The 24562-nt window shown below is 37.5% G+C and overlaps 1 protein-coding gene across 12 annotated transcripts in view; it reads left to right on the plus strand.

Annotated features, from left to right (window-relative positions):
- Pogz (pogo transposable element derived with ZNF domain) overlaps nucleotides 1-24562 on the plus strand; it is a 50397-nt gene that overhangs the window by 17003 nt on the left and 8832 nt on the right. For 5 of the 12 annotated variants that reach the window (XM_078027568.1, XM_078027563.1, XM_078027565.1 and 2 more), the window contains 9 exons: nucleotides 7084-7259; nucleotides 8259-8367; nucleotides 9725-10015; nucleotides 10095-10313; nucleotides 13452-13558; nucleotides 14513-14850; nucleotides 15476-15630; nucleotides 22899-22999; nucleotides 23514-23660. In XM_078027568.1, coding sequence (XP_077883694.1) covers nucleotides 7084-7259; nucleotides 8259-8367; nucleotides 9725-10015; nucleotides 10095-10313; nucleotides 13452-13558; nucleotides 14513-14850; nucleotides 15476-15630; nucleotides 22899-22999; nucleotides 23514-23660 — 1643 coding nt within the window. The remainder of the gene's footprint in view (nucleotides 1-7083; nucleotides 7260-8258; nucleotides 8368-9724; nucleotides 10016-10094; nucleotides 10314-13451; nucleotides 13559-14512; nucleotides 14851-15475; nucleotides 15631-22898; nucleotides 23000-23513; nucleotides 23661-24562) is intronic. The other 7 variants (XM_078027566.1, XM_078027567.1, XM_078027570.1 and 4 more) reach the window with 3 other exon arrangements.

Genomic DNA, 24562 nt, shown 5'->3' on the forward strand with positions numbered 1-24562 from the left:
CCGATTTAGATTACAGCTCTCATAATCTGATCATTTCATCTTTGATGATTCCTGCATTAACAGAGCCTTGGGGAGACACCTCATATCCAAACCATAACATTGTGTTACAGGTATTTGCCCACTGTGTAAGCATATCTGCAGGTATAAGGTCTTAGGGGGTTGGGTTGGGGTTGTGGTTCAGAGGTAGAGTGCTTGCCTACCATGCATGAGGCACTGGGTTCAATCCTCAGCACCACATAAAAATAAAATATTGTGTCCACCTATAACTAACTAAACAATAAATACAGAAAAAAAAAGTCTTAGGAGTAAGATGGTTGGATTAGACATTTAAATTTGGTAGATATTGTCAAGGTGCCCTCATAGGTTGCTCTAAATAAGTGCCGACCAATAGCTCTTTCCCCATATTGAAACCACTAGTATTTAGAAATGTTAACCTATATTCATGATAAAAAGAAAAAAAATGGAGCTAAACTGTTAACCAGATGTATTTTCTCCCAGAAAATTTTTGTACATATATAAGCATAAATTAAGTTATTCAGTTTGTCCAGCGTTTCTGGGGGGGCATATAATACAATTCTGTAACTTTTTTCATCAGATCTCAAAGTGCTAGCAAGTATAGGGATAAGATTTCAGAGTAAACAAAGAAATATTTCCTCTTACAAATCCTATTTCCCTTTTAAGCCTTCAGTTTAAATGTACTGGTACATTATTTATGTATTATAATAGTAACATAACAAGGGAGAATAACTTGGGCAATTCAGTATTGTTTTACTTTTAGTGTGCTAGAATTTTTTTGGAATGGGTACATTCCCGGCTCTTTTTTTTTTTTAAAGAGAGAAGAGAGAGAATTTTTTTTAAGAGATAATTTTTTAATATTTTTTTTTCAGGGACACAACATCTTTATTTTTATGTGGTGCTGAGGATCGAACCCAGCGCTCCTCGCATGCCAGGCGAGCAAGTTACCGCTTGAGCCACATCCCCAGCCCATTCCCGGCTATTTTTTATGTATTATTTTGAGATAGGATCTTGATAAATTGCTGAGAATCTCACTGAATTGCTAAGGTTGGCCTTGAATTTGAGATTTTCCTGCCTCTGAGGAGTTGCTGGTAATACAGGTGTGTGCCACTATGCCTGGCTTCATGTATTTGATATTTTAGAAAGTTAGAAAGTTGTCTTTTCTTTTTCCCTATGCTCCACCCTCCCTTTAAATTAGTTTTAAAACCAGTTGGGCTCCTGATTCCTAATAGCTGCTACCTCCAATAATTATTAGAAAGACTATTCCTCTGTACGTTTGGTTTTTGTCATTTCATGTTTCTCTTATTTTCCTTGCTCCCTCTCTACATAAAAGTATTTCCTTGTATCTTAAGATTGTATTTAATCTTTAGTGGTTATATTAAAATACTAATTTCTTGACCTCCAGATCTGTGCAAGAAAGGTAAAGGATTCCATACTATGGGCTTAGACCTTATATTTTGTGATAGTATAATGAAGTTTAGGATATGAGTCTTTTTTTTTTTTTTATACTAGGGGAGCTTAACCACTGAGCCATATCTACCTCAGTCCTTTTTTTTTTTTGAGACAGGATACTGCTAATTTGCTTACAGCCTCACTAAGTTGCTGGGGCTGGCTTTGGAGGACATTTAACCAAACCATAGTAAAGTAGATCAAAAAGGTTAACAAGTGCTGAAACTGAAAAAAATTAAGACATAAATCTTTATGACCATGGATTAGGCAAAATATGACACTAAAAGCAGAAGTAACCAAAGGGGGGAAAATAGATAAATGGACTTTATGAAAATGAAGACCTTTTAAAAGATACAGTGAAGAAAATAAAGATAACCCTCAAAATGAGAGGAAAAAATTGCAAATCTTATCAATAAGGGATATATATATATATATATATATATATATATATATATATCCGCTAAAAAGACAAATAATGCAGTTTAAAAATGGTTAAAGGGGGCTGGGGTTTGTGGCTCAGTAGTAGAGAATTTGCATATCGTATGTGAGGAACTGGTTTCAATCCTCAGCACCACATTAAAAAAAATAAATAATAAAGGTATTGTGGCCATCTATAAAAAAAATGTTTTAAATAGACAAAGGACCTTGAATTGGCATTTCTCCAAAAAAAATATGCAAGTGTCCAGTAACCACTTTGAAAGAAGATGTTAAATATCATGTCATTGAGGAAATGCAAATAAAAATACAATGGGATACCACTTCATACCCACTAGGATAGCTGTAATTTTAAAAAAAAATATATATATATATATACTTATTATGTACAGTAACATGTTATAAAGAATGTGGAGAGATTGGAACATCCTAAATTGCTGGTGAGAATGTACAATATAGTGTGGTTGCCTTGGAAAGCTGTTGGCAGTTTCTCAAAAAAGTTGATCGTAGCTAGTTTTGGTGGCACATGCCTGTATTCTCAGCTACTCAGGAGGCTGAGGCAGGAAAATCCCAAGTTCAAGACTAGCATGGGCAACTTGGTGAAATCCTACTTCAAAATAAAAAATAAAAAGGGCTGGGAATGTGGTTCAGTGGTAAAATGCCCTTGAATTCAACTCCCAGTAACTAAAAAGAAAAGTTAAAAACATATAGTTTTCATATGACTCAACATTTCTAGCTGTCTCCAAGAGAATAGAACACACGTTCACACACACACAAAAACTCCGTGCACAAATGTTCATACTAATGTTGTTTATAGCATTGTAGCCCAAACTGAAAACAATTTGAGTGTCCATTAACTGACAAATGGATAAACAAAATGTGGTATATCCATACAATGAATAAAAAGAAATTAAATGCTGAGGAATCTTAGAAAATTATGCTTTAGTGAAGGGAACCAGGCACAAAAGATCACATATTATATGATTTTGCTTATTAAATGTTCAGAATAGGCAAATCCAAAGAGACAGAAGAGATAAGGGGTTCTCAGGGGCTAGGAGAGAAGAGAAAGAGGGGTAAATGCTAATAGATATGGAGTTTCTTTTGTTGTGAAAAAACGTTCTGAAATTTAACTAGTTGTGATGATTGCACAACCTGTGTATATACCAAAGTCCACTGAATTGCTGTGGTACTAGGGTTGAGCAACCAGGACCTCACAAATGCTAGGCAAGTGCTTTCCCACTGAACTGCATCCCCAGCCCTTTTAAAAAGTTTAATTTACTTATCATTTAAATTTATTATTTTTTAAATTTTTTATTTTTTGGTACCAGGAATTGAATCCAGGGACGTTTAACCACCGAGCCACATCCCCAGCTCTTTTCGTATTTTATTTAGAGACAGAGTCTCACTGAGTTGGTTAAGGCCCTGTTAAGTTGCTGAGGCTGTCTTTGAACTCGCAGTCCTTCTGCCTCAGCCTCCTGAGCTGCTGGGATTACGGGCACGTGCAGCTAAAATTTTTAATTTTAGTCAGTGTTTTGCTGAATTGCCCAGCTGTCCGCCACCTTGGGATTCTCCTGCTTTAGCCTCCTGAGTAACTGGGATTACATGCTTGCGCCGTGGTGCCAGCCCAGAATTGTACACTTTAAATGAGTGTTCACTATATCTCAAGCTGGGGATTTGGGACAGCTGTGTGTGTGTGTATGTGAGTGAGTGAGTGTGAGTGAGGTTGTGTGTGTGTATTTTGTTAAGATTCAGGAGTATAGTTTTTAAACCTTATTTCTATTTTTTTGTTGTTGTTGTTCTTCAAAATCTACTACTCATCATTTAGAAGTTATCCTGTAATCCTGATTGAGCATTTGTTTGCCTAGGAAAGAAACATGAATTGAAATAAACTATTGCTTAATTCTAAGCTGTGAGTGATATAAATTGAATAATATTCTTACTGTATAACTTAATTTTTAGCTCTTATTGAATTTAAGCCTCTTTTTCTGGGCTTAAGGGTATGTAAGTAAATGTAAAGAATGAAATTAAACAACTTAACAGTAACCCACAACCCACGGACCAACTTAATGGGCTGGGGTTGTGGCTCAGTGGTAGAGCACTTGCTTAGCATGTGTGAGGCACTGGGTTGGATTTTCAGAACCACATATTGAATAAATAAATAAAATAAAGGTCCATCAACAACTAAAAATATGTATTTAAAAATTTTTTAAAAGATTGAAATTTTTAAAAATTAAGACCTTAATATTTGTAATACTGCATGTATTATGAAAAAAACTGCTGAGTCTCCTTCCATATTTAGACAGCTCATGGCCATGGATGGCACCTAGTTCATATGAACGCAGACTTAGAGAAGTGGTTGGGTAATTATTTTAAAGGCTTTTCAAACCTTAGAAATTTTGATTGCCACTTTAATCCTCCAGAAGCAGAACTTTGTAAGACAATTGAATTATCAGAATTTCTTTGAGGAAAGGCTTAAGATTGTAGAAATCATTTGAAAAGCTTCTAAAATAAGATTAACAATGTTTCTAAAATAAGTGTACTTTAATTTACCCAGTGTGACCTAACATGCCAGCTCTTGCTTTCCATTGAATTGTTGGACCTAATATGTGTTTAGAACCTCATATTTTTGTTTACACCAACTGTACTTTTTGAAAAGTATATATTGCTTCTCAGCCTTGTGGCTAAGATCTAGTATATAGTTTAAAAATCCACCAAAATTCAAACATGACATTGATGCAGGAAGGGAATATATGTAGAAAATGCTGGGTTAACATTTCTTTATAATGGTAGGATATGTACAGATTTTGTGGGAACCTGCCTTGTGTTTAGAGACTTGCTAATGCTGATTGATTCACACAAATGTAAAAATACTGCATCATTCCCTTCCTGTATCTAGTTGGGATGGTGACAGTGATTACCTTAAAAGAATATTTAGACTAATGGTAAATAAAAGATAATTTATTTTCTTTTGCCCTGGTAGTTAAAATAATTACTATAAAATACTTTTTTTTTTTTTTTGTCTAGTTGATTACCCACTAATTTAGTGGTATAGAAAAAGCTGGAGGGGATGGGCTGGGGTTGTGGCTCAGCGGTATGGCGCTTGCCTAGCGCATGTGAGGCCCTGGGTTTGATCCTCAGCACCACATAAAAGTAAATAAATAAAACAAAGGTGTTGTGTCCAGCTACAACTAAAAAATAAATATTAAAAAAAAAAATGGAGGGGAACCCAGAAGATTAAAAGAGACATAAGAGATGTGCATCAGTTTTACTTTGTGAACCTTTTGGTAACCTGATTCACACACGATTCTTTTAAATAGTATAATTGTAAATATGAATTCTGAGGATTTATACTAAAGAATTTATTTTTAGGACTGATAATGGTAGTATGGTTCTTTCACTTTTTCCTTATCTCATAGAGATATATATTGAAATATTTGCAGGTGATATGATCTGGACTTGTTTGAAAATAATGAGGGAATTGGTAAGTGTAGGAGTTATAGATGAAATAAGATTGCCATAAATTGATAATCATTGAAGGTAAGTGATAGGATATTATAATGAACCTCCATGTACCTGTTTTTATATATGTTTGAACTTTTCTATAGTAAAGCATTTAAAATGAAAAAACATACAATTAATAAATTGTCAGTAAAGTTAGCCTAGGTAGAACTTGTTGGAATTTTTTGTTTTGTCTGTCAACTCTTGTAGTCACTAGCCTACTGTCCCAATAGTCCACTGAAGAACTCTAAACTTCTGAGAAAATGGGGACAAGCCATTGTTGGCCCATTAATTGTCACCTGTATACCTACTCTTCGGTGGTCTAGCCCAATAGCTAACTTTAGTGACTCTATCAAGTGGAAGATAAATTTCAGAGAGGCCCATCCCATTTTGATAATTTTGGGGTAAAAAGTTGAGGCAATATTTTTGCTTGAATCTTTTGACTTAGGAATATTAGCTTCCTGAAACTTTCTGTATTGTTTTAAATATTCCTTTGTAAATCAGGAAACAGTATCAATGATTTTTTATATAAATAGAGAACTTAAACATATTTATAAAATTGCTTTTCTCATAAATAAAAAGAATTGAAGACATTTCAGTAATAATTAGCTCAGTTTGTTAATTTTACTCATGAATGAATCATTGACTTTTGAAATTAGATCATTTCAGTTGGTGTAGTTTAGTTTTTCACTTGGCTTTCTGTTGATCAGTTCTGATGACATACAGAAAAAGAAAGTAGGCAGCATGTCAGTTTCTGTCTTTCCCATACCTCATGGAAGACAATGGTTGTTGCCCAGCAGTACGAGGCTCTAGACTTAGCTTCCAATACGGCCAAAATAAACAGACAAAAAAAGACAGTGATTGTTTAGTGACTTTGGAATTTCTCAGATTTGACTCAGTAGCAAGGGTTGTCATTCCTTAGATGTTTGTCTACTTACTGAATTAATGTTCACATTCTCTTTTAAAAAGTTTAAGGGGATTAGCTAATAGCAAATTACTTTCTTTTTTTTTTTTTTTACTATATTTTTTTAGTTGTTGATGGACCTTTATTTTATTCATTTACTTATATGTGGTGCTGAGAATTGAACCCAGTGCCTCACACATGCTAGATAAGTGCTCTACCACTGAGCCACAACCCCAGCCACAAATTGCATTCTTATAAAATGGGTTTTACCCAGTAAAAGTATGAAAAAAGACATGAATTCTTTTGTTCTGCTGATTTGTTGTAGGGAGATTGTATGGTCAATATAATAGTCACATACAAGACTTAATGTATCCTTTATCCCTATTTAAGACATGGGTGAGATGTTAGTGAACCACCCAACCTACTTGTTTTTCTGTTAGTTGTAGATTTGGGTGAAGCTGAGGTCAGTGGCAGTCAGATACTTTTATTTCCGAGACACCATTTCTTACCTAAAACTACAATGTTTGTTTAAAAATGTTTCTCAGAGGCCTGGGGTTGTGGGTCAGTGGTACGGTGCTTGCCTCACACGTGTGAGGCACTGGGTTCAATCCTCAGCACCACATTAAAATAAATATTTAAAAAATGTTTCTAGGGCTGGGGATGTGGCTCAATGGTAAAGTGCTTGCCTGGCATGCACGAGGCCCTGGGTTCAAATACCCAAGCACCAAAAAAAAAAAAAGTTTCTAATATTCTTTTTTCTTCTTCTTCCTTTTACTCTTTAGCTGGCAATCCTTTGGTCCAGCAAGGTGGACAGCCACTCATTCTCACCCAGAATCCAGCACCAGGTCTAGGCACAATGGTTACCCAACCAGTATTGAGGCCTGTCCAGGTCATGCAGAATGCCAACCATGTGACTAGTTCCCCTGTGGCCTCACAACCAATTTTCATCACTACCCAGGTGAGTAGGACTCTGAATTCTGTGATTGGTAGATAAGGAGAGAAAGACTGTGTGAACCTTTGGGAGTCTAATTTAAGGTCTTTGACATCATTAGTAATGGCCGCTAAGTCTTTTGTGCTGGATTTCTCACTAAGTCTTTTGAGCTGGATTTCTCATTTACTATTTCTTAATTTGATGCTCACTTTTGTGGAAAGACCAGCATAGCATTGTGGCTGGGTGATTTCTTCATACCCCTGAAGGGGTCTATTAATTGCTGTGATTTAAGATCGAGGAAGAAATTAGTGGGAAAGCTCTAAGATAAGGCAACTTTAACATTTGGCTCTCAAGGCTCCTGCTTTGAAAGAAAAGGAAAACAGCTTATTTTTTATTTATAATGTGGTGATTTGAATTTGAAAGCCTATGTTGAATTTGGAATCTGAAGACAAATGCTTCTCTTTGCTTGTGGCTTCCGAGTAACAAAATTTTCTCTTATAAATTTGTTAGAGGGGCTGGGATTGTGACTCAGCGTGTGAGGCACTGTGTTCAATCCTCAGCACCACATAAAAATAAATAAAACAAAGTTGTTTTTTTTTTTTTTTAAAGAATGCTTAAAAAAATTTGTCAGAGGCTTGTGGCCTTTAAAGTGGACTTAAGGGACAATTTTATAGGATTGTTTACGTGTTGAATCACTCCAGTGAATATTGTTAAGTGTTTGTCTTTTTTTTTAACTTCTATGCAAATTTTAGCAGTTTAAGGGCTAGTTGGTAGATACAGTTTTTTCCTGTTAAATCAGGAAACAGGTTTTCATTTTGCCTCATGTGCCAATTTTTATTATCCAGTTTTGTTATTTTGTCACTCAAAAATTTGCCAAAATTTTCTAAATTTTTCCATCTCAGTCATTTAAAAGTTCTAACTTGAGAGAGAACCTTTAGGTAAGAGTGTAGGAAGATACAGATCATACTACAGTCAATGTTAGTGTTAGATCTGCCTGTTAAAAGATCATTTTGCTTTTTAATGCAGGGATTTCCTGTAAGGAATGTTCGGCCTGTACAAAATGCAATGAATCAGGTTGGAATTGTGTTGAACGTGCAGCAAGGTCAAACAGTTAGACCAATTACATTAGTCCCAGGTAAGGAAGAATGTCTATCCATTTGAAATAAACCAGCATCTAGAAGATCTGTTTTTATCATTTACAAATACTCTAGGTATACTCAAAGAAAATGTTAAAGTACAAAAGTCTTAATGATTTAAGCCCAATTTTTAAAAAAATTTTTTTAACCTTTGGCCAGGGTGGTGTCCTAATTTTCTACTGTTTTTCACCACCCTTCATGAGGTAGTAAAACTGGGTTTATTTAGTAACTATTTGTTTATTTTGGTAACTACTGTTTTGGTCAACTAATAAGTTTGTTATCCTGAAGGAATGTTATTAATGCAAACTCCCAAATTCTGTACTCCAAGTACTTCTGCTCACTTATATGAATGAGACTATACTTATTTCATTTTAATTTTGTAGCATCAATTTTAGACATAAATTAACCAAATGATATATCTTTCAAGGATATTTACCAATGATTAGATAATATTTTTTAAAGAATCTTGGGGAGAGGGGTATGTAGCTTAGTGGTACAGTACATGCTTAGCATGCCTGAGACTCTAGGTTCTATTCCCAGCACACACACACACACACACACACACACACACACACACTCTCTCTCTCTCTCTCTCTCTCTCTCTCTCTCACTCACACACACACACACACACAAAATATATATATATATATATATATTTTCCTCCAACTCCCCACATTTCTTGTTAAGTTTAGGCCAAAAAAGAGTTTCTTAATGTTTGATTGAAAGGATATCCCCTGTAGCTTATCTTCCTAATGTGTTTTGGGTTTTTTTTGTTTTTGTTGTTTTTGTTTTGTTTTGTTTTTGTTCTCAAAGCCCACTGGGATTTTTTGGCCATAAGTGTGACCAGTTTGCCCAATCATATTCTGGTATTTCGTTTTTCAGTGGAATTATTTATCATGCCTGGAGCTATTCTCCTTTGGGACATCCTAGTAGAATGGCATAGTCTCTTTTCTATTTGAGGTTATAAAAAAGAATGGAAGACCCCTTTCGTAATCTGAGGAAGAAGAATCTCTTTCTCCAGGATCAAGCCTATCTTTAACCTTTAAACACCCAAGCTGGCTCTCTTCTAATACCAAGGTCAAGTTACTTATAGTATTCTTGGTATAAAAAAGTAGGTGTTTTATGAGGAGGAGTTAATGAGAATCTTAGGTTACTTAAAATGAATTTTTTTTTCCATCAGCTTGGATACCTATTGATTTCTTAGATTTTAGAATCTGTATACCTCTGATGGTCATTGAACAGTTTGGGGAAATTGTCTTTTCCCATTCTAGTGTTTCTGGTAAAGAAAAGAGAATGTTTTATAGGTGAGCCCATTGATGAAGGTTTGGTACTTTTTTTGTGTGTCTCTCTTAAAAGCCCCAGGTACCCAGTTTGTTAAGCCGACAGTTGGAGTCCCACAAGTATTCTCTCAGATGACCCCAGTGAGACCAGGCTCCACAATGCCTGTGAGGCCCACCACCAACACCTTCACCACCGTCATCCCAGCTACTCTCACCATTCGAAGCACCGTCCCACAGTCCCAGTCGCAGCAGACCAAGTCCACTCCCAGCACTTCCACTACTCCCACTGCCACGCAGCCAACCTCATTGGGGCAACTAGCTGTTCAGCCTCCAGGCCAGTCCAACCAGACCTCGAATCCCAAGCTAGGTGAGCCTTGAGAAAAGGATATGGCAGACCAGGATGGGTGGTGGGCAGAGAACAGATGATTATCACTTGGTCAACGTAGCTCCTTCCTTCCCCTCTCCACCTGCAGTGAGCATTGCCAGCTTTGTCACTGTGAAACGACCTGGGGTTACAGGTGAAAATAGCAATGAAGTAGCCAAATTGGTGAATACCCTCAACACCATCCCTTCCCTAGGCCAGAGTCCTGGGCCATTGGTGGTATCCAACAATAGTTCTGCCCATGGTGCTCAAAGAACCAGCGGACCGGATACTTCAATGAAAGGTACAATAACTTTGAGAGACCTTGAGCAGCCAGTCATTCAAAAACATCAATAAAATATTTCTTTTATCTGAATTCTATATTCTGAAATGGAGAAATAAACTATAGTTGCTATAATTCGTTCTTATAAAAACTTTAACGAATTCTGCAACCTGTACACTCAGAAAAATGAGAAATTATATTCCATCTGATTCAAATGTACAATATGTCAAGATCATTGTACTGTCATGTGTAACTAATTAAAAAAAAACTTTAAAGGGAGAGCTACTTATGAATGGTGCAGCTAAATCAGCTACAAGGGATTGTGTGTAATTGTTCTCTGGGGATTGATTGGAGATGGGTGAAATAATCAAAGATGGCTTCAGGGAGAAGATGGAGTTTTGAACAAGATTTTTTGAATTTGTTAGAGAGGTTTTAAAATAGGAAAGATATGAGTATTGTGAGGGTTTCAGTGGATTAGAGCAGGAGTGTAAAATATTTTAGCTTTGTGCAATATGGTATCTGTAGTAACCACTGAGTTGAGCTATTGTGCAGAATCAGCCACAGATAACATAAATGAATTAGCATGGCTGTACTCTACTAATATTATTTAAGCAGTCTATAAAGTTTGGATTGTCATGTGGCAAAAAGATTAATTCTTTTGCTTTTATTTTAGCCACTAAAAATGTAAAAATCCTTTTATAAGTGGTGTTGAGAAAACTGGAATTGCACTCTTACTTTATACCAAATATAAAAACAAATTCTTAGTGATTCAAAGACTTATACAAGCTAAAACTATAAAAAACTCTTAGAAGAAAATGTAATTGGACTGGTGTGGTGGCAGATGCCTATAATCCCAGAAGATTGGGAGACTGACGCAAGAGGATCACTAGTTCAAAGCCAGCCTCAGCAACAGGGAGGCACTAAGCAACTCAATGAGACCCTGTCTCTAAATAAAATACAAAGTAACTGGAAGTTGGATGCGGTGGCCCTCACAAATTTGAGACCAGGCAGCAACTTGGCCTCTAAACAGCTTAGCTGTCTCAAGATAAAAAGGGGCTAGGGAGGTAGTAGTAAAGTGCTCCTGGATTCCGTACCCAGTACACGCTCCCCCCCCTAAAAAAAAAAAACAGTTGGAAAGCTTCACAATTTTGACTTGGATGACAATTTCTGTTTCTTGGGCATGACACCAAAAGTACAGTCAAGAAAACAAAAAAACTATAGATAAATTGAATTACATCAAAATTTAAAACTTTGTGTTTCAAAGAACACAGTGAAAAAGCAACCTTCAGAATGGGAAAAAATATTTGCAAATTATCTATTTGTAAAGAGGTTATAGTCCAGCAGGGTGCAGTGGTGCATACTTGTAATCCCAGTGGCTCAGGAGGGTGAGGCAGGAGGATCGCAAGTTGAAAGCCAGCCTTAGCAACTTAGAGAGGCCCTGTCTCAAAATAAAGAATAAAAAGGGTTGGGGATATAACTCAGGAGCCTGAGTTTTTCTGTTGGATTTAATCCCTGGTACCAAAAAAAAAAAAAAAAGTTGTTACTATCTAGAATACGAACAGAATTCCTATAACTCAACAACAAGAAAACAATGCAATTAAAAAAAAATGGGAAAGGACTTGAACAAATATTTCCCCAGAGAAAATAATAAAGTAGCCAGCAAAAACATGAAGAGGTACTCAGCATCACCAATCTTTAGGGAAATACAAATCAAAACCACAGTCAGCCAGACGCATGGTTCACACCTGTATGTAATACAGTTACTTGGGTGGCTGAGGCAGGGGAATCATTTGAGGCCAGCCTTAACTTAGTGAGACCTTGTCTCAAAATAAAGAACAAAAAGTGCTGGGGATGTGGCTTAGTAATTAATTGTCCCTGAGTTCAAAACCCAGTGAGTCGGGGAGACAGACACAAAAGCCATCATGAGATACTATCTTATACTCATTATGATAGTGACTATCAGAAATCAGAAAGTAGGGTGTAGCTCAGTGGCAAAAGGCTTTCCCTGAACGTGTGAGGCTTTATTTCAATTCACCAGCAATTAAAAAGTATATATATTGATTGATGAGAATGTGGAAAAGGTGGAATTCTTGTGCACTGTTGGCAGGAATGTAAAATTATGCAGCCAGCATGAGAAACAAGTGTGTAGTGGCTTGTCAAAAAGTTACGAAGCCGTGTGTAGTGACACCTGCCTATAATCTCAGCAAGACCCTATCTCAAAATAAAAAAAATAAATAAATAAATGCTGGGTATATAGCTTGGTGGTAGAGTGCCACTGGGTTCAGTCCCCAGTCCCCAAATAAATAAATAAATAAAGGATCAGCATCTGCTTTGGGAATTCCATTTATGGGTACATAAAAGAACTGGAAGCAGAAACTAGAAGAGATACTTATACCCATGTTCATAGCAGTGTTATTCATAATATTGGGTAAAAACAACCCAGAAATCCATCAATCGATGAATGGATGAACAACATGTGCATATACGTATAATGATGTATATTATCAGGCTTAAAAAGGAAGTTCTGGGGGCTGGGGTTGTTGCTCAGCAGTAGAGTGCTCACCTAGCCCGTGTACAGCCCTGGGTTCGATCCCCAGCACTACATAAAAATAAATAAAATAAAGGTAATATCTCCAAAAAGGAAGTTCTGACCCATGGATACAACATGGATAAATCTTGAGGACACTATACTAAGTGAAATAAGCCATTCACAGAAGGACAAATACTGCATGATTCCATTTATTGAGGTGCCTAAAGTAGTCAGATTCATGAAGACAAAGTGGTTGTTGGTTAGTGATTTTTAATTGGTATGGAATGTAGTGTAAGTTGAAAAAGAGTTCTGGAGATTGTATAACAACTGAAATGTATACTTGAAAATGGTTAAGATGGTAAATATTGTTATATTTTACCACATTTTAAAAAGAAAAAAATTACCTAACTTCCCCCCAATATAAAAAATATTCTTAGCTCATAAGCCAAATAGAAACTGTCAGTTGGGCTGGTTTAGCCCCTGGCCTGGAGTTAGAAGAACAGTACAATGAATGTACCTCCAACACAGTGATCTCTTCATACTCACTCATCCTTGGATATGCCTCCTCAGGTCGTGTTTAGTCTTCCCACTATCAGTGTATTGACCTTATCAATCTTTCTCACTTCCAGTGACCTCTTCCATCCCAGTGTTTGACCTCCAGGATGGTGGACGGAAAATATGCCCGCGGTGTAATGCTCAATTCCGTGTTACTGAAGCTTTGAGAGGTCACATGTGTGTAAGTGATACCTCCTGTGATAAGGATCCAGCCTAAGTGGCTTACTGCTGTATACCTCTAATTTGGGGAGACTGTGAAGCAGGGGCTTTTTATCTATCTATCTATTTATTTATTTATTTTTTTTTAAAGAGAGAGAGAGAATTTCCCAATATTTATTTTTTAGTTTTCGGTGGACACAACATCTCTTTTTATTTTATTTTATGTGGTGCTGAGGATCGAACCCAGCGCCCCACGCATGCCAGACGAGTGTGCTACCAGCTGAGCCACATCCCCAGCCGGCTTTGTGTTTTTAAAAAGTTATTCTGTCTTTTGGTCCACTATAGAAGAGCTTTGTACTTTGGGATGTAATACATTTAAAGACCTTCAAATAGATCAGAACATATGTGACCTTACTTCTTTAGTGTGATAGATTTCAAAACTGCAGAGACGAAACTGCAGGTTTAGGTGAAGATCTCAAATCCTCTTGACCTCAGTTCATTTTCTAGTAATTGACATTGAGTGAACCAGGAGCTATTTGGTTTCCATTTTCTGACCTTTTCATTTTTTTATATTAGTCCAGTTGAAAGGTTGGAACTTCATCTGCCAGGGAGCTCAGAGCCAAATGATGGTAGTAAATAGTTATGGGATCTAAGAAGGCAGAGGGAGAAATATAAGGCATGATGCTCAGGAGCTATATGACTGGACATAATGCTAGAAGAAGAGTGAAATCTGGAAACACTGTAGCAAACTGAAGGATGAAAGCTGAGTAATAATCCCTTACTATTAAGCTAGGCATGTAACTGTAGTGGGGAGGCTGAGGCAAGAGGATTGCTCCAGCCCAAGAGGTCGGACTGGGCAACATAGCAAGACCTATTTCAATAAAAAGTTTGTTATTAGAGAATATTAGTGAAGTTGAGTTAGCACATTGTAGCCACCTGGATAATGAGAATGATCAGATGTCTTCTTTCTTTTTAGTACTGTTGCCCAGAAATGGTTGAATACCAGAAGAAAGGAAAGTCCCTGGATTCAGAACCCAGTGTCCCATCAGCAGCAAAGCCCCCATCCCCTGAGAAAACAGCTCCTATTACTTCCACACCCTCGTCTACACCTATTCCTGCTCTGTCACCACCTACCAAAGTACCAGAGCCAAATGAGAATGTTGGTGATGCTGTCCAGACCAAGCTCATTATGCTAGTAGATGACTTCTACTATGGACGGGATGGTGGCAAAGTATCCCAACTCACAAACTTCCCTAAGGTTGCCACATCTTTCCGATGCCCACATTGTACCAAAAGGCTAAAAAACAACATTCGGTAAGTGTGTAGAGCTTTGGAGGTTAACTTACAAAAAAAGATGAATTAATTTGAGGTTGGGGATTTAGCTCAATAACAGTGCACACACAGGTGCACACAAGGCCCTGGGTTTGGTCCTCAGCTGGGGGTGAGGGGAGTTTGCTTAATTTTTGTTTTATATTTTTTTTAAATATATATTTTTTTAATATTTATTTTTTAGTTCTTGGTGGACACAACATCTTTGTTGGTATGTAGTGCTGAGGATCGAACCTGGGCCGCACGCATGCCAGGCGAGCGCACTACCACTTGAGCCACATCCCCAGCCCCAATTTTTGTTATATTTTAAAGTCCTTCTCATTGGAGAACGGTCCTATGATGTAATCTTGCTGGGGTTATTAAATTAATAACTGGTGCTGTAGAAGAGAGGTATTGTAATAAAAGTAGCTTTGGCACAGTAAGGGAGACCAGTGCTTCTCCTTCCAGAGAATGCTTTTAGTTTCATGAACCCCTTATCTTTGTGAACCTGGGACTGTCCTAGACGGGAAGTTGAGGGAGGAAAGCAGATAATGTTTGTACATGATTCTACCATTGTGTTTCTCAAAGGCTGTTGGTTTCTCTCTCGTGCTCTCCCTGTGCTCTGCTGCAGATTCATGAACCATATGAAGCACCACGTAGAGCTTGATCAGCAGAACGGTGAGGTGGATGGTCACACCATCTGTCAGCACTGCTACCGCCAGTTTTCCACGCCCTTCCAGCTCCAGTGCCACTTGGAAAATGTTCACAGTCCCTATGAATCTACTAGTAAGTCTGGAAACTTAAATTCTAGTACTTACCTGTGGGTGACATTGTAGAGGAAGTACTTTACATATTTGTAGCTATCTGTTAACTTTACTTACTCTCTTACCCTGTTTCTTTTTTTTTTTTTTTGGTACCAGGAATTGAACCCAGGGGTGATTAACCACTGAACCACCTTCTCAGTCCATTTTTATATTTTATTTTGAGACAGGGCCTCACTAACTTGCTGAGGCCAGCCTTAAATCTGCAGTCCTCCTGCATCAGCCTCCCAAGATGCTGGGATTATAGGCATGTGCCACCATGCCTACTTAACCCTGTTTTCTTATAAGTCTTACTTACAGAACTTGACCATTAAGACTTTTCAGGGGGCTGGAGTTGTGGCTCAGCGGGAGAGTGCTCGCCTAGTATGCATGAGGCATTGGGTTTGATCCTCAGCACCACATAAAGACATTGTGTCCACCTAAAACTAAGAAATAAATGTTAAAAAAAAAAAAAAAGAAGAAGAAGAAGAAGAAGACTGTTTTCAGTAAAATATATGGTAAGGAGCTGGGGATGTGGCTCAAGCGGTAGAGCGCTCACCTGGCATGTGTGCGACCCGGGTTCGATCCTCAGCACCACATACAAACAAAGATGTTGTGTCCGCTGAAAACTAAAAAATAAATATTAAAAACAATTCTCTCTCTCTAAAAAAAAAAAATATATATATATATATGTATATATATATATATATATGTATATACATATATATGTATATATATGTATATATATATATGTATATACATATATATATATATATATATAGTAAGCTGGAATGTTATCTACATGGTACATCTTTTTTTTTTTTTCTTTTTAGTATTTTTTCAGTTGTCAATGGACAACTGAATCAAACCCAGGGCCTCACACATGCTAGGGAAGTGCTCTACCACTGAGCCACAACCTCAGCCCTACTTTGTACATCTTATAGAAGGGGATACACAAGGCTAAACATGAGCTCAGGGGAATTAAGCCATTTACTGAAGAATATGCACTTGTGGGCTGGGGATGTGGCTCAAGCGGTAGCGCCCTCGCCTGGCATGCATGCGGCCCGGGTTCGATCCTCAGCACCACATACAAACAAAGATGCTGTGTCTGCTGAAAAAAAATTTAAAAATAAATATTTAAAAAATTCTCTCTCTTTCTCCTCTCTCTCTAAAAAAAAAAAAAAGAATATGCACTTGTAGTAAGTTAACCTTTTGAGAATCTGAGCCTCATCTTCAGAATATTTCTAATGTCTTCAAGGGATTCCCAGTTTTGTTGAAAAGACAAATATTATGTGTGTATAGGAAAATGTTATAAGACAATATATTATAAACGTGCGTTCTTTGATACGAAGGATAAATGAGATAATTCAGAGAAGAAAAACATCTTGTGGCCAGGGTTCACAGAGAGTGGTGGTTAAACTTGTAGGGTTTCTATAAGAAGAATTTAGACAGATGGGAATTACTGAAAAAAGCTTTTAGTTAATTGAAACATCATGATTAAAAGCATTAAGACAGAAATACGGGGCTGGAGATGTGGCTCAATTGGTAGTGCGCTCGCCTGGCATGCGTGCGGCCCGGGTTCGATCCTCAGCACTACATACAAACGTTGTGTCCGCCAAAAATTGAAAAATAAATATGAAATAAAGTTCTCGTTCTCTCTCTCTCTCTCTCAAAAAAAAAAAGACAGAAATACGTTTATTATCTAAATGCATTTACTGCAAATAAAATTTTGACTAAAGATGAATTAAACAACAAGGACATCTATATGCTACTTAACAGATCTAGAGATAAAGTAGGCTTCAGCTCCGGAAATTCACTGCCTCACTGCTTCTTAACTCTTATCTCTGGCTGTGTTAGTCTCAGGTACTACAACCAGACATAGACTTGTCTAGACCCAGAAGGGGCCATGTCTTCCTCTGTCTTTCTTGAATCTGTTTTATATGAGTAGGATACTGTTTTTCTTTTATATCCCCTTAGACATAATTAGGCCACAGGCCTATTCCTAAACAGTTTTTAGTGAGAGAAGTGGGATCACCATGAAGTAACCTTGTCAGTAGAAATATAATTTAACCCATGTACAGAATTGTGATTTTTTTTTTTTAGTAGTCATTTTAAGTAAAGTTTCTTAAAAAGGTAAAGCTAATATAAGGATTCTTTTTTTCCATCAGAATATAGGATTTTGAAATATAGGTCTCAATTTGGGTTTATCACATTTCGCGTGTTCACTAGCTTCATGTTGCTGGTGGCTTCCATGTTGAACAGTGGAACTTTGAGGAGTAATCATTGGGGGTGTACAGAATCAGTCATTATGACACCATAGTATGATTCCAGATGATAGCCAGCCTGATCTACTTTACTACCAAAATTCTTCACTGTCAATGATGTGAAGCCAGAATACCTCATTCACACACCTCCCAGTGAAAACACCTGCTGTGCATGCATGGTGCATGTGTGAAAATATGTGTGGTGTTGCTGGGGATTGAACCTAGCGCCTTATGAATGCTAGGCCTGTACTCTGCTACCAAGTTCCATCTCAGGTTCCTAGCTCATTTTTAGAATCTATTGAGTAGGTTTTTGTCATTTCATTTATGTATGAATTCTCTATGGGAACAATAAAACAGTGCAGACTCTTTCTTGATGTTTTTCTCTTGGCTTCCTACTTGTGTTATCCCTGACTTTATTTTTGAGTGTCTTATGACTTAAAATTTTGTACTGATTAAAAACTTAAATTGGGTCTGGGGTTGTGGCTCAGTGGTAGAGTGCTTGCCTAGCATGTACGAAGCACTGGGTTTGATTCTTAGCACCACAAATAAATAAATGAATAAAATAAAGGTCCATCAACATCTAAAAAAAACATGTTAGTAAGTGGTGCACACCGTAATCCCAGCAACTTGGGAGGCTGAAGCGGAAGGATCCCAAATACAAACTCAGTCTCAGCAACTTCGTAAGACCCTATCTCAAGATAAAAATAAAGGTATGTGTGTGTGGTTCAGTGGTAGAGCTCCCCTGGGTTTGATCAGAAGTATCACCAACAAAAAAAAACCAAAAAAACCCTTGTGATCCTAACAGATAAATACCTTTCCAAAGCATCTACCAGTTCTTTTTGTTTACTGTTATACTGGGGATCGAACCCAGGGACACTCTACCACTGAACTATATCCCCAACCATTTTCTTTCTTTCTTTTAATATTTATTTATTTAGTTGTAGTTAGACACAATATCTTTATTTTCTTTATATGTGTTGAGGAGGTTCTAACCCAGGGCCTCGCACATGCTAGGTGAGCGCTTTACCTCTGATCCACAACCCCAGCCCCTTCTTTTTATTTTTTTAATAACTTTATTTATCTTTATGTGGTGCTGAGGATCGAACCCAGGGCCTTGCACATGTGAGGCTAGCACTCTACCACTGAGCCATAACCCCAGCCGCCTTCATTTTTTTATTTTAAGAAAAGTTTCTAGTTAGCAGTAATCCCACCTCAGATAAACTTCATTGGCTACAGTACTGCAACTGCACAAAGCTTCTTTTTTATTTTAATAAAAAAATAAAAAATTGTCCAGGCTGACCAACTTGCAATCTTCCTACCTTAGCCTCCCCAAGCAGGATACAGCGGTGTACCCTGTTACAGGCAGGACTGTAAGGAAATTGTGTGGCTCTTGAGTTCTTTCACAATTTGCTTGGTGCTATTTAATAGTTGTGTGTGTGTTTGGTGTCGGGCATTGATCGCAAGATCTTGTGCAAGCACTCTACCACTGAGCTATATCCCCCAGGCCATAGTTTTTAAATTTATATCTAACAAAGAACTCAACCTGCTTGTCTGTTGGATGTACTGTGAACCCTTTGAAATCATATGCACACCTTGAATGTGTGTGCATTCTTCAGGGGAGGGGTTACATGGCTTTTATGAGTCTCAAAGGGGTTCATAATTCAAAAAATGGTTAGGGCTAATCTTTATGTTTGTTTTCTGTATTGGCTAACCTAAGTTGCTTTTTTTTTTTTTTCTTCCAAAGATTCTAATGTTATTCCTCCTGGCATCATTACTCCCATCTCTTAGTATCCATCAAAGGCAACTTAGGTTAGTCTTCTAATCTTTCCAAAAAAATTTGTTGGTAGAAAAAGAACAGTAGATGAGGAAGTGGTTACCATTGCGGGAGGGATGATTTAAACATGGCTGAACCAGGTCAGGTGTCAACAGAAAGTTCCCATGCAGATGGAGTCATAAGGGAGAACTGATTCATAAACTCACAGACTGCATGGAATCAGGGTGGGGTTCATAGGAGCCTTAGAAAGCCACAGGGGAGCCAGATGTGGTGGTGCACACCTATAATCCCAGCAGCTCAGAAGGCTGAGGCAGGAGGATTACAAGTTCAAGGCCAGCCTCATCATCCTTTTTTTGGGGGGGGGGGATTGAACCCAGGGGTGCTTAACCACTGAGCCATGTCTGCAGCCCCTTTTTAATATTTTATTTAGAGACAGAGTCTTGCTAAGTTGCTGAGGCTGGCTTGGAATGTGGGATCCTCCTGCCTTGGCCTCCTGAGTCACTGGCATACCACTGTCCTGGCCATTTTCATTCTTGAATCTTTTTCCACATTAGCTCCTTCTGTAAAACTTATATGTTAGGTTCCTAAAGATCTGTTGGATCCTCTTATGTCTTAACTTCCTGTCTCCCTTATATTTCACTTGTTTTCTTAGTGTGAATAATACATGGAAATCCCAGCATGGTGCTTATACACGAGAAATCGAATTAGTAAATATTGTTTTTATTATTGATGTTGTGTGATAGCTGTGGCAATAGGCCTGATGTGTAGGTTGGAGGAAAAGCCTTCAGGGTTGAAGGAGATTGCCCAAGGAAAACATCCAATCAGAAAGGCCTGGCAGAAGGTTGGAAAGCACCAATGCTTGAAGGTGTTCTGGGGGTGGGGCGGGTGGGGGGACTGTAGGAAATAAACAAATTAGAGTTAGGAGAAAACGTGGTGTGTGTGATGCTTTTAGTTAACTTTCCCAAACATATCCTGAACTTCACGCCTATATGTCTTTCCTCTTGTTTCTCTAGACTCCTCTGTTTCACAGACACACACCCCCATTCTTAAAAAATCTAGCTTATGTGACTTATCACCATTTCTCTTTTCCTTAAGGCAGAATTTCTTATTTATCTCTGTCCTCATAACAACTAATAAATCTCTAGGCAGTAGTTTGAAATAGACTGCAGATACCTTTGAGAATAAACATAAAATCTATGAACCCTCTTAGAAAAACAGACATTCTACTCTTTCAAATAATTTCAAAAGATATCTGGGTTCCTGGAGCCTTATTTCATGGACCCCTGATTAAGAATCCCTGGCTTTTGTTTGTTTTACTTAGAATTATTTCAAGGCCAGGCGCAGTGGCTTGGGAGGCTGAGTCAGGAGAATTGCGAATTCAAAGCCAGCCTCAGCAACGGAGAGGTGCTAAGCAACTCAGTGAGACCCTGTCTCTAAATAAAATACAAGAATTACTTTAATATTATTCATTTTCAGGAGTGGAACAGTTAGTCCAGAAAATGCTCAAAGCTGAAATTTACAGTTTCCATGTTTGCAAAAACTTAAAAAATAATTCCAGTGAAAATTTAAAAAAAACACAAATAACCCCTCTTTTGGCCATATGTATAATTCAAAAAATAAAACAGTTAAAATTTTTTGTCAAAAGTTTAGAATTGCATCCTCAAGCTTGACAAAAAGCCTATTTCTTTCTTCCTTTTTTTTTTTTTTTTTTTTTGTTTGTTTTGATATAGGGTCTCAACTAAGTTGCTTAGAGCCTTGCTAAGTTGCTGAGGCTGGCCTTATACTCACAGTTATCTTACCTCAGCCTCCCAAGTTGATTATAGGCACTCAGTACCATACCTACCCTATTTCAAAATATAATTATCTTGAAAGTGTTAATATTGGAAAAGAAATGATAACTCTTATAACAAGGTAAGAATATTCATTAGTGATTGACATTGAAAGCAAATTCTTATTTTGTATTTAGGTGTTCAGTAGATGTTTGTTGAATTATTCATAAGAGATAATCATTGTCCTAAAGCAGAGTAAAGTCATATAGTATCTTAAAATAGTTCTTTTGTCCATGGTGATACTATATATTTATTGGAGAGAGAGTCATGTGGGCTTCCATCAGTTTTTGTCTATAATAACAGAGAGGTGGCAATTCCTAGATGCATTTTGAAATATTGGTAACAGAAAATGGGAGTCTGAGATGGTACTTGACTTTTGAGATAGAGATGAGGAAGTAAGAGGAGGAAACAGAATAATGCTGAATTAAGCTAGAGTTGAAAGTAGACAATTTAAAATGGACATAGCTTAAAATCTAAAATGGAACTTTGGTAAGAAATCTGAGCTAGAGACATAGGTTAGTTATTACCAGCACCACAAATTTTTAAGACAGAACCATTTTAAAAATGTTTTTTCCTGTTTTTATTTTTTTCCTTTTTAAAAAATTTGTTCTTGGGCTGGGGATGTGGCTCAAGCGGTAGCACGCTCGTCTGGCATGCGTGCGGCCCGGGTTCGATCCTCAGCACCACATACCAACAAAGATGTTGTGTCTGCCGATAACTAAAAAAATAAATAAATATTTTTAAAAATCTTTAAAAAAAAAAATTAAATTAAAAATTTGTTCTTTTTAGATATACTTGAGTACGTTATTCTAATTAGGATCCCATTCTTGTGGCTATATATGATGTAGTGTATTCATATATGAACATAGGAAAGTGATATTAGATTCATTTCAGTCTTTCCCAATCCTGTTCACTTCCTCCCCTTCCTTCTCCTTTGTTTAATCCAGTGAACTCCTGTCTCCCCCCCCCCTTATTATGTCTTAGCATCTATATATCAGAGAGAACATTCAACCTTTGGTGTTCTGGGATTGGCTTAAGACAGAACCATTTTTTTAAATTATTATTTTTAGTTATATATGACAGTAGAATATATTTTGACATCATACAAACATGGAATATAACTTCCATTCTTGTGGTTATACATGATATGGAGTTTCATGGGTTTTGTATTCATGTGTGAACATAGGAGAGTTATGTCTGATTTACTCCACAGTCTTTCCATTCCCCCTCCTTACCCCAGAGACATAACCATTTTAAAGAAAGAATAGAAGGAAACCATGATTTACTGATGGTCAAAGATGTGTCAGAAAAAAAGATAATGAGGACTTTTGGTCTGATTTTCAGGTGCATTTATTGATTGTTTTTGTTTCTGTTTGTTTGTTTACAGCCAAGTGCAAGATCTGTGAGTGGGCATTTGAAAGTGAGCCTCTGTTTCTCCAGCATATGAAGGATACACATAAGCCTGGGGAGATGCCTTATGTTTGCCAGGTATTGCCTTTTTCTCCAGGCATTTTAGCTATTTGGCTCTCAGATTGCATACAAAGAATTCACTGATGAATAGTGCAGAATAAGGCTGCAAACATTCAGTTTCCAACACTGAAGAAGTATAGATAATAACTTTCTTTCTTCAGTAAAGAAAAGAAATTTGTAGGATAAAAACAAAAGAACATAATGACAAGTGTAATACCTACCCAGCCAAAGAACATGTGCATATACTGAAAGAATGCCTAGATTCTCCCCTTAGAGATGGACAGAGAAGGCTTCATTCCTTAATTATAGAAAATGGATCAATCTCAGACTTCCTTGGCCTTCTTTAATTTTATCTTTAGTCCCAGCTAAATTTAAAATTAATCACGTAGATTTATCTGCATTACAAATTCAGAAAAATAATTTCTACACAAATAGGGCAAACTCCCCCCACCCCAATTTAAAATTTTTGGTTGCCACCTTTTTAAGGCCACAGTTGTTCACTTTTAGCCTCATTTTTCCTCTCGTGTTTCAGGTGTGTCAGTATCGCTCCTCACTCTACTCTGAGGTAGATGTCCATTTTCGGATGATCCACGAGGATACACGGCATCTGCTCTGTCCTTATTGCCTGAAGGTCTTCAAAAATGGCAATGCGTTCCAGCAGCATTACATGAGGCACCAGGTACCCAGCACCATGCACCCCTTGTCTTCACTTGCTTCATTTGTGGATGCTGGGGCCAGGGTTGATCTAGGGAGATAATATATGTGTGTTTGTTAAAAAAAAAAAAAAAAAATCATTGAATTTCAGGTATGGCCATGTACCTAGGGTAGGCGGTAGAGATTTCAGTGGTAAACAAAACACACAGTCAAGTACAGGTGTCATGTTGGGGATTGTGCAGGGTGCAGAAACACACATTCCTGTTAGGGAGCCTCATGAGGCTTCCAAAAAGAGGTATTCAACCTGAGGGGTGAATCTGGAGGAGCCAGACAGAGTAGGACAGGAGAACATGGACATGATCAAGACCATGGCGACTCAGGAAACTGAGAGATGTTCCTTGTAGATAACAGAGTTACAGTGTGGGGGTGAGAAGGTAGAGACACATGGTGAGGGGACCCTGTAAACCATGAATAGGAATTACTGGGAAGACATTGGAAGGGTATAAGCACTGGAGTGATGTGTTCAGATTTGCTTTTAGTTAAGATTGTGGACTGGCTGCCTTGAGGAGAATAGATTAAAGGAGATTAAAACCAGAGTTAACAATACTAGCCAGAGGCTTTTGCAGTAGTAAGTGAGAAATGATAATGGCTGTTGATTTTTTTTTTTTTTTTTGTACCAGGTATTGAGCCACATCCCCAGCCCTTTTTATATTTTATTTAGAGCCAGGTCTTGCTGAGTTGCTTAGTGCCTTGCTGGTCTGAGGCTGGCTTTGAACCCTTTATCCTCCTGTGTCAGTGTTCTGAGTTGCTGGGATTACAGGCGTGCACCACCATGCCTGGCAGCAGTTGACTTTTGAAATGATAAAAAGGATAAAGTTGATATATATGATGTTTATGATTCCATTGTGTTTAGCCAGGCCCGCTGGT

The sequence above is a fragment of the Ictidomys tridecemlineatus genome, chromosome 11 (assembly GCF_052094955.1).
Source record: "Ictidomys tridecemlineatus isolate mIctTri1 chromosome 11, mIctTri1.hap1, whole genome shotgun sequence".
Taxonomy (NCBI): Eukaryota; Metazoa; Chordata; class Mammalia; order Rodentia; family Sciuridae; genus Ictidomys; species Ictidomys tridecemlineatus.